The 11,009-nt window shown below is 39.6% G+C and overlaps 1 protein-coding gene across 1 annotated transcript; it reads left to right on the plus strand.

Annotated features, from left to right (window-relative positions):
• The first annotated feature begins 3,104 nt into the window (after positions 1 to 3,104).
• On the plus strand, positions 3,105 to 8,274 carry odc1 (ornithine decarboxylase 1). Its single transcript, XM_073466951.1, has 11 exons — positions 3,105 to 3,231; positions 4,224 to 4,373; positions 4,583 to 4,715; positions 4,961 to 5,134; positions 5,271 to 5,443; positions 5,551 to 5,767; positions 5,855 to 5,938; positions 6,106 to 6,268; positions 6,363 to 6,478; positions 6,584 to 6,798; positions 6,944 to 8,274. Exons 3-11 carry the CDS (start codon positions 4,614 to 4,616, stop codon positions 7,080 to 7,082), a joined length of 1,383 nt encoding a protein of 460 aa, XP_073323052.1. The 5' UTR covers positions 3,105 to 3,231; positions 4,224 to 4,373; positions 4,583 to 4,613; the 3' UTR covers positions 7,083 to 8,274.
• The last annotated feature ends 2,735 nt before the right edge of the window (positions 8,275 to 11,009 follow it).

Raw genomic sequence — 11,009 nt, forward strand, 5'->3', positions numbered from 1 at the left:
GTAACTGCACTGTATTTTGTGGGTGGCCAATAACAATGATCATCCTTGTCTTTTGTGAGGCCTTGTAAATGTGGGGGTTAGGCCACAATGGTCTACAGTAATGATAACAGAAAGTCCACACAGAGCAAGAGACAGACATTACAAGGGGAGGAGAAGGAGACGGGTGAAGGAGAAGGGTAGAAACACAGACATTTGGTGGAAGAGAGATGAAAACAAAAGGAAATGACTTGCGAGAGGAAAAACAATCTAACATGGGTTTGCTGTGTAATATGTTGTTTTGTGATCTTATGATTTTTAACAAGCTGATAAACATCTGTTGAAAATGAATTATCCCCGAGTGTGGGCCCACTTCCTGCCTGACGAGCATGCTTCTGCATAGGAGGTGAGGACACTAGAACAAGTTCAGATTCAGGGCAGGACTAAGGAAAACTGCAATGTATGAAAATAATGGCAAATTATGTCATCAGACAAGTTTGCCGCTTAACCTAATTTAAACTACTGACCAGTTGAGAAAGGGCTGTGGTTTTTACTTTTTTGATAATTATACTGCTTGGAAAAAATTACTTCATTCACCAACCCCTGCAGAAAATCTGAATGGAAACCCTGTTGTGCGAAGAGTAGAATGCCATCTTGATTTGTGGCCTCAAGAACTGGAAAAGATATTAAGTTAAGCCCACAGATATGCTGTCCTTATGAAGCCCTAAAGTTTCCTGTTAGTGTCCTGGAACTGTTGCCTGTGCAACATTTCCACATGTACTGTTGGGTCATCCTAACCAAATTCTTAATTTTCCTCCATTTGGTAATGTCTGCTTGCAAACCAAATGTCTACAAAAGCAACCTTTGGACTGATTAGATTGTGCAGTAAGGGGGAAATGGCTGGGGGCCAGGAACTTCAGGGGTCTGGGTAGAAAGACATTTTACTGCAAAGAAGTATTTTATTTATGTCCGGCTAACAATTTGGTGATCCTAGATCAGCAATCATATTAAAACAGTTAAAGGGGCAATATGTAAGAATCTTAGTTGAAACCGTTCAAAAATGTACTAAAATGATCAACAGAATGTGAATAAAGACCAGTTTTGATATTATGATGTCTATGTACCGTGTCTTAGATATATACTGAGGTTAGCATGCTAACTAGCTAGCTCCTGTGCTACTGAGTTGTCAAGCTAAGGCAGCTACAGTTAGCAGCAGTTAGCGGTTACTCTGGTGATGTGCTGCCACCTATTCTTTTGCCTATTCTTGGCTTTATTGATAGGACAGGCAAGAGTGACAGGAAATGGTAAGGGATGCAAGACATGTATGCTACAGTTCAGATTTGAGCCCTAGGCCATTATAAAGCACTAATTTAATGTCTTGTTGTGCATGGCCATATTTTTACAACTACTTTAACTGAGCGTTTTCCCTCAATAACCTCTTCATGAATGAAGTTGTACATGAATTATGATCTTAATATGCTTCGCTCAGTATGGACCTGATAAGGTGGTAGTACCAATACCAATTTATAAATATTGTCTATTCTTGTGAAACAAAACTACAAGTGCTAATAGTGACAAAATTAAGTAATTATTAGGTCTTTCAAACTCGTTCCCCTTTTTAAAGTGAGGTCTTTCTTGAAAACGAATTTACTAGTAGAACCTGTGTTGTGTCATACAAACTGTGTTTACCAACACGGCTTGACAAGTGTTCCTGGGCACATGTAGTAATCTCCTTTATACAATCATGTTTCACAAAGTGGTGAACCTCACCGCATCCTTGCTTGTGAATGAATGTGAAAGCTTTTCGAGGATGCTCCTCTCATACCGAATCATGATACTATCACCTGTCACCAATGAAACTGTTTACCTGTGGAATGTTCTGAACTGGTGTTTTTGGAGCATTCCACAACTTTCTCAGTGTTTTGTTGCCCCTGTCTAAACTTTTTTGACAGGTATTGCTGCCATCACATTCACAAAATGAAATATATTCTTTTTGCAGTGTTTTCAATTGAATAAATGACAAAAAGATAAGTAAAATATCAAATTCATTTTTTATTTGAGTTTTACACAACACAACTTTTTGATGGAATCAGGGTTGTTGTTTATCCTTACAGAGCTGTTGTGACATACATGCCTGTGTTGACACCTTGCCATCCCTGAGTCGCCTTTTGATCCCCTCTAATCTCATCAGACAGGCCAAGAACTCAGAGCGAGACTGAACAGACTGCCGTCAAGCCAGGTCACATCATGCAGAGCGTGCGATCAGTCAGAGCCAGCAGACTGTTCAGTCTGTCAGCGTGAGTGAGCATCTGAGGGATTAACACCAATGCAGTGCAGGTTTCTTCCATCACAGCTGGCCATGGAGAACCTGTACTGATGATCACCTGTCAGGTAGATTATAGCAAAATAAATAAATAAATAAATGCACGTGAAGGCTGTCACTAATGATTATTTTCATTATTGATTAATCTGTTAATTATTTTCTTAATTTATCGTTTCATCTATAAAATGAAATGCCCATTATAATTTATTTGTGCTTGTTTTATTGGTCCAAATCCCAAATATATTAGATTTACTATCATATATGACAAATAAATTATCAAAGAAAGCATCACATTACAACATTTGAGAACCTGGGACCAGAGATAGTTTGGCATTTTTGTTTTAATGAAAAATTGACTAAAACATGCAATCAATAATAAGAGTAGTTTAACAATTTCACCTCCCAATGTCTATTATAGTATGTTTCTCTAAGTCTCCACACAGTCTGGCATGGACTGCCTGGCCAGACAATTTGTGGACAAAGTGATTTCATGATAGGAATATGGTTACGAACGAGTAGCAGACCCCAACATGCAGTCAAGATGCAGGCTTTTTCAGCATTTATTGAATGTCTGGACGAACTAATAAAGACAAAGTATAAATTCCCATAAGACTTTTCAAACTGATTCAAGTAATTTCTAATCTTGTGCATGGTAGTTGTCCAGCGGTCGCCGTCTGTCTTTCGCACCATGTGGATGAGGTGACAAAGCTAAACCGGTTCATACGTGGATGGGAGTCCGGTTTCAGCTGGCTGTGTTGCCATGGCAGCGCGCTCTCTATAAATACTCTCGGGATCCTTTACCGGCTTCCACTCCAGTCAGTCGCACTACACAGGCGTCAGTGCCAGCAGCCGACTTCATTGTGAAGGAAACTGCTTTTTTTTATCCCCGCATCCGGGTCTAATGGACAAACTCTTTGTAAATGCTTTTTAAGGTAAGTGCAGACTTTTCGATGTCGTTTTTAGTCAGAACGTCACATTTTAGAATAAATGTCTGTCAACTCACGTTAGCAAACGTTAGCTAGTTAGCAGGCTGATTCCGTTATGGCGGCTTAAAAGGGAAAATGAAAATGGGACCTGTTTCGGGTAGGATATTCCGGCTATTTTACCGTAATTGTAACGTGAATTTCATTCAAAAGTAAATCACTCTGGAGTCTTACTTAAGGCTAACGTTACTACGTGGCCAATGTGTCAGATGTGTGGTTAACGTGAGCTAGCTAGCAAATTTTTCCTCATTTTTTGTATTAAAATTTGCCAACTAACCAGCGTAACGTCGGCCTGTGATGGCAACTTTTCGGGGCTATAGACTTCGGTGAGCTGATGTAGCGCTGAACAAGTTTTTGAATTGACCGTGAAAACTTGGATAAACTACGCCAACGGTAGATGAATGAGAAATTGCCTCATGGCATGAAGAGCTCTAAGCGGAACCGGCATATTGACGGGTGCGTCATGTATTAGTCACTGATTGGTTCATTTTCATGCCTTTCTTGTCAGTTAAAGGCGGGTCTTCTTTGTAATTGGTTTAAATCATGACAGGGCGGGGCTTAAACACTTGGTCTTACAATGACTTTCTGTGCAGATGGTGTCAAGTTGTCATGCCGTAGTTATAAAATGGAGCAGAGCGCAATTAAAGACTGGAGACTTGATGTTCTGTCCTGCGCAAGCCTCAAATCTAGTCTGTTTTTTGAACTGATCATAATAGTTTCAATAGAATAATCTTTAACTTTGTGTTAGATAGTATAAAAGTCTAGACTCATAGTAATTTAGACATTTACATTGTAATTTTAAGTTTGAGTTTGATCTTCAGCTTTAAACTCACTGCAGAGTCCATAGATAGTATTGCAACCTCTTGCCTTAAGTATCGTTTTCCACCTGAGGAAATAAAGTTTTAATGTTAAAAAAAAATGACAATTTCTCTTCTTTATAGAATCCTCACTCTAGGAAAACGAACACTGGCTACTCTGCAGGCCCTGGCCTCGAGTCTTATTTGAAGGGATTTAACTTCACTGGTGAGCCGCCTTGGCTTCTCTGCACCTAACTGACGGCAACAGTAAATTCCAAACTCTTTCATATTCAAGTAAGTGACTCACTGTTTGTTGGTTGTTGATGCAATACTGTATTGTCAATGCAGATAATAGAGTAACAAAATTGTCAGAATTACTCACACTTGCACTGTTACAGTTTCCCATGAGTGGTGCATAAAATTGATAAAGTGATCAAGGACACAAAAGACATTGTTCTCAAAGCTTAACACAAACTCAATATGCTCTTCTTTCCCTCTTCCAGTTTTACTAGTGACCAATCAAAAGGACTCACCATGAACACTGCCACTCCTGCTGAGTTTGAATTCTCTTTCCTGGAGGAGGGCTTCTCTGCCCGAGATATTGTTGAGCAGAAGATCAATGAGTCATCCATGACGGTAAGTGCCCTGTGCGGATATTATTTAGGGAAAACATAGATGGCCCCACTTGTAATGTGACAAATGCCAACTGGATCCAACTGAAAGCATCAGAAATCTTACACTGCCTGATTGTCCAGTTTTAGTTTTGCACAGTATTTGTTATTTGTGGTGTATCATGTAGTATTCTATTTTGGGAAATGTTTTTGTTCCAGGACTGCGTTTGATAAACACTTTTGTCCCATTTTCTATCCACTCGGTCACAGGATGACAGGGATGCCTTCTACGTCTGTGATCTGGGAGATGTGCTGAAGAAACACCTGCGCTGGGCAAGGGCCCTGCCCCGTGTCATGCCCTTCTATGCCGTCAAATGCAATGACAGCCGGGCTGTTGTTATGACACTGGCATCCCTGGGAACTGGCTTTGACTGTGCAAGCAAGGTGCGTGTTGGAAAATTTCCACTGCACTAGATGTTCTCAGAATAACACAGTCAAAGCTCTCTGAAATTGCACTGGCAGCTCGTGTTTTTAAATTGGTACTTTTTTTTTGCTGACTGTTGGCATTGTCCCCCTCTAGACGGAGATTCAGCTGGTTCAGTCTCTGGGAGTGGATCCAAGCAGAATCATCTATGCCAACCCCTGCAAGCAAGTTTCTCAGATCAAGTATGCGTCTGCCCATGGGGTCCAGATGATGACCTTTGATAGCGAGGTGGAACTCATGAAAGTGGCCCGCTGTCATGACAATGCCAAGTGAGACATTTTAACATCCATAATATGAAAGCTTTGTTATCTAATTTGCCTTATCGGCTTCTCTCCATATTTCCTTTTCACTAATTCCTTTTGTGCTTTGTGCCCAGACTGGTACTGCGGATTGCCACAGATGACTCAAAGGCAGTGTGTCGCCTCAGTGTCAAGTTTGGGGCCCCACTCAAAGCTTGTCGAGGTCTTCTGGAGCGGGCTAAGGAACTGGGGCTGGATGTGATCGGTGTCAGCTTCCATGTTGGCAGTGGTTGCACTGATCCAGAGACCTACTCCCAGGCTATCGCCGATGCCCGCTGTGTCTTTGATATGGGGGTGAGTTGTGATAGAATACTTATGTAACTGTGATATGTGGGTTTACAAATGACAAAGTAAACTTAGACTCTTGATTTTGACTTGTAGGATGAGCTGGGCTTCAACATGGACCTGTTGGACATTGGAGGTGGTTTCCCTGGTTCAGATGATACTGGACTCCAATTTGAAGAGGTATCATGCATTTTAAGAGGCGTTTCATAGGCTAAATATTATTCATGTTTATTTTGGACTTAAATAAAACAAGGCTTTTGTACTTTTAACTGCAGTTTCTGCAGTACTAGCACAAGATAAGTCTATGGTCTGACATTTACCTGTGGATACTTCCTTTCCTTCTTTAGATCACAGCAGTAATCAACCCAGCCCTGGACAAATATTTCCCTACTGATGCTGGTATTAAGGTCATTGCTGAGCCAGGACGCTTTTATGTGGCCTCTGCTTACACACTGGTTGTCAACATCATTGCCAAGAAGGTCATCATAGATGATGAGTCGGCCTCTGACGGTAATAGCCTTGAATTTAAAAAAAAAAAAGAAAAAAAAAAAAAGATTTATTCTGAAAGCGGATTTGTAAAATATTTTCTGCTTCCTTTTTACAGAGGAAGATGAAGGGACCAATGACAGGACTCTGATGTACTATGTCAACGATGGAGTGTACGGATCTTTCAACTGTATACTCTATGACCATGCTCACTGTTTGCCAACACTACATAAGGTATGTGAAGTTCAAGAATAGGAATGGCAACAAAGTTTATCATACAAATGTGTCAGTGAATGGAAAAACAAACAATAATTGTTGACCTGTGTCTCCACCTAACAGAAGCCAAAGCCAGATGAGGTCATGTACCCCTGCAGTATCTGGGGTCCAACATGTGATGGCCTTGATCGCATTGTTGAGCAGTGTAACCTGCCTGACCTGCAGGTGGGTGACTGGCTGGTTTTTGAGAACATGGGTGCCTACACTGTGGCTGCCTCCTCCACCTTCAATGGCTTCCAAAGACCTGACATGCACTATGTCATGTCCCGCCCTGCCTGGTGAGTAGATGTTTCAAAAGCTGAAAGTGGTAGTTGATTTTGTGTGTCTGTCTGTCTGTCTGTCTGTCTGTGTGTCTGTGTCATTTTGCAAAGAGCATGTTGCGTTCTAAGACAATCAAACTTTAATCTGCATTGTCTTCTACAGGCAACACATGCAGCAGATCTGTTCCCAGGGCATGCCAGCTCCTGCGGAGGAGACCTGCCTGTTTGAAGTGCCAGCCTGCTGTGGCCGAGAAAGCAGCTTGGAGATGCCCACTAAGCCCTGCCAGGCCCATGTTGTTTAGATCCATACTGTACATCGCAGCAATGTTATAGCATCCATTGTTTATTATTTGAGGAGGTGCTTTTTTTTTTTTTCTTCTCTCCAAATGTACGTGAAATTTAAGGCCAGTTACTTGACAGGAGAATGAGAGGGGCACGTTGCACATATTTGTGTTCTGTATGGAAGCTGGGGATCAACCCTAAATGAAATGAGGCTGAATCACACTCTGAGTGTCTCTGTGTTCTAGGCAGTGTGACAGGGTAACTCTGTACTTGAACTTGTTGCTGGAGTCTTATCTTGGTTGAGAGAGTGACTATAAGACAGAGCACTGTAGTTAATGAATAACCCATTTGCTGAACTGGAGTAGTGTAGGAAAATAAACTGTTTCTTTGCTAAATAAATCACAAAACTATACTTGATGGAAACTGTAGCAGTAGTCCAAGAGGTGAAGGGTTACCAGTGCTTTTTAATATCAAAGTATAGTAGCAGATTGCCTTTAGCATAGGCAATGGGCAGTGCTAACTCACCTGCAAAATGTACAGGGAGTTATTAAACTGCTGACCCTTTAAAAGCCCTGCTAACAACTGAAGTCACATCTCTCTTGTATTGGCAAAGGGGTGGTTAGAGGGGTGATTTAAATCCTCACTAATGGCTGCTATGTTTGTATTTATATTTTAAACGATCTCCACTTCTGTACAGAACCTGTCAAGTGTTAGTCCTCAAGATGATTTTTTTTTTTTTACTGGCATTTATCATATAACTAATCTTTGTTTTTGTTTTCTGTAAATGCCTCTGTACTGATAATGGCCAAAGCCATGCTTTCCCATTTGCAAGAACTTGTCAGAGAGCAGTATATGTATGCACTACATACACCAGATAGACATTTCAGCTGCTCATGTCAAGCGTGTGATCCTTGCATTTGTACTGTTCACCAGAAACTACGGTGCCACCAAAAACAAATCTTGAAGATTAACACTTAAAACACAGGGACTCAAGAAGCAGACTGCACCTCTCCTCCTCTCCTCCTTATTTTATTTTTTGTAACTTGTAGAAGGCAGGACTTCTGTTCATGATATTAATAAGAAGCCGTGTTTAACCATACATTTTAAATGGATCTGAAAGAGACGGGATTGCAAATTCATAATGCTTTCCTATGGAAACTTTTTGAAGTTTTGTATTTTTTTAATAAATAAAATATTAGGTGCAGAGCCAAATTATGGACGTTGTGTTGTTTTTTTAATGTTGTCCTATATGTACTTTAAACAGCTGTTGGAATGTTTCAAGAGTCCCATCTAGTGTTGGCACAAGGAACTGCTTTTAAACAGCTGTGCATTTGCCACAGTGACATTCTTGGCTTTGCATATACAGTTGTCAATAAGAGCTGGAACATGGCTGAATTTTCTCTTGTCACTTTTATCCGCCTTTCAACTCACATCTGATTTTGCATATCAGCCCTCAAGTTCAAACTCAAAACTTTATTCAGAAGTACCATACGCAGTGAAAACAAGTGCACACTGAGTTAAAGTGTTTTGAGATCATTGTCTTGAATCGTTTGGGGGTGGTATTGATCTTGAGAATGTGTTGTAGATTATTTAATGTGTTTGGTGTACACATACTAAAGGTAGATTATTCAAATTCAGAATTAACCTGCATAACTTTGAAGCATAAGACAGTTGGTAGAGTGAGTTTGATAGGGTCCTGTGGTCAAGTCCAGCATAGCTGTTACTTAGATGGTCAATATCCAATGAAGGACTTATGGATGAACATGAGGTTTAAAAACGTCTGTACCCAGAATGTAAATTATCCCTCAAGTCAATCATGACCTTTATAGATTTTATAAAACTCAACAACTGAACTGTGTGGCATGTGTAATCTTAATAACATTAAATCAACCTTGTTCCATAGATTGTGAACTATGTTTCAGTTGAAACGGTTACCACCAGTTAGCCTTAAAAGTAAACCTTAAGAGTGTCCTATCTTGTGTTGTGTTTGTGTGTGTGTGTGTGTGTGTGTGTGTGTGTTTGGTTAGTCTGACCCCTTACCCTGTAGTATTAGTAATATGTTGATGCATGCATGTATTCATATATGTTAACTATTAATTATTATGTTCACTACTTCTACTTAGATTTACAACATGGCTGACATTTTACTCTTGTACTGTATATCCACAACAGTAGTATTAAAAGTGCTTTTCCATGAGATTATTGTTTATCATGGTCTTTTACATTTTATATTTCTTTCGACTACTTCTTTACAATTGAGAGTTAATTTAGTCAACAAAGTCTGTTCTGGCTAATGCTGTATTATTACACATGCAGACTTCTAAATCCAACTGGTATTTTGGTATGTGGTTTATTATGTTTTATGATGTATCTTGTCTGGTAATGTTTAGTTTAAAGCCTGGGCTGTATGTAATTATCGTCTCTAAAGCTGCTGTAAGTGATCCCCCCCTTTTTTTTTAAAAATCAAAATAAGTATTAAATAGCTGTTTATTCCAACAGTAATCACTGTTATAGAGTGTTTGGTCAGAAGCCCATGTCTCTCCTCCCCCTGCTCATGCAGTACAAGAGAATAGACATTTTCTGGTCTCCGTCCCCACTTTAGAAAGAGTAGGATCCTCCTGTTTGCTGCTATGTCTGGCGATTACCACTCTGCCTTTATGTGGTGACGTAGAGTAGAGAGGATTGCTAATTGCAAAATGGACAGGAAGTTATCTTAAACAACGATATTGTTACATCAGCTTTAAATATGTGTAATTGTTTCCCATTCTGGAGCAGATTAATTGTGTATACTGTGAACACACCATGGACACAAGTTACATAGCTACATAGCAAGTGCAGTATTCAAAAACAAAGTTAAAGTTAATTTATTCACAGTAAACAGTCCTCAAAAAATGTCTCTTTACAAACAAAAACACTACCTAAATCTTAAACAACCACGATACAAAATGAAGTAATAAAACAGAAGCAAAATTACCACATAATCAGTAATTCAATTTCTAAGTTCATCAGTAAAACTGAGTCATATCTGAAAGACAATATGATCAAAAATATGAGAATGATACACACAGGTCAATATATAATATTTACAGGTATGCTAAACGTAAAACAAAATAACAATACATAGCCAAACACTTGCCTACACACTAGCGTCTCTTTTTAGTTTTTCATCTTTAATCCTCTATATACAATGCTTTTTAAACCAGCAAATCACCAGAGAAAGGTCAGTCAAAATCCTAAATTATCTTCATTTTTTTCTAAAACATCTCATGATTTATTACCAGTGGTAGTAATGGCAGTAAAGATAAATGTAACAACACAGCTGTTAGAACTTCTAAGCACGGTACAAATAGCAAGAACTACTGTGAATGTCTTGTGACAAGACAGAAATCATGTGTCTTACACATGACAGCTGATTTGACAGAATGACAGATGCAGCAATTACAGGTGACAACGCATTATCTTTTCTTTGTACTCCAAAATGTCACGCAAAGGCTGAGATGTATGTAGAAGCAAGAGGGTCAAAGTTCAAGGTACACTGTCATGAGGAAGTAGTATGTTCCAGTTGTATGCATACTGTATGCAACTTGTATGTACTTTGTAAGGGCAGCTACAGTATGTACTAAAAGTTAAAAAGTAAAATCATGCGTTTTGGAACACACCCTCTGTCAAATACAAAGGTAGCCAGTTAGCTTAGCTTAGCATTCTAGAAGCAGCTAGCGAGGTTCTGCCAAAGGCAACAAAAACTGCCTACAAGCCTAACTAAAGCTCAGTAATTTACATGCTATATTTCTTTTTCTTGTGCCAAACCCAAGATGGTGCAACGGGTCATGCCTCCCCTCATGCATGTTGTTTTGCATGTGGAAAGGCGAACTCTCCTTCTTCAACCATATTGTTTACTAGCTCAGAAGTTGTTTTGTGGTTTCACTCGCGATGGGGATTTTGAAAAT

This window comes from Pagrus major, chromosome 5 (assembly GCF_040436345.1).
Source record: "Pagrus major chromosome 5, Pma_NU_1.0".
Taxonomy (NCBI): domain Eukaryota; kingdom Metazoa; phylum Chordata; class Actinopteri; order Spariformes; family Sparidae; genus Pagrus; species Pagrus major.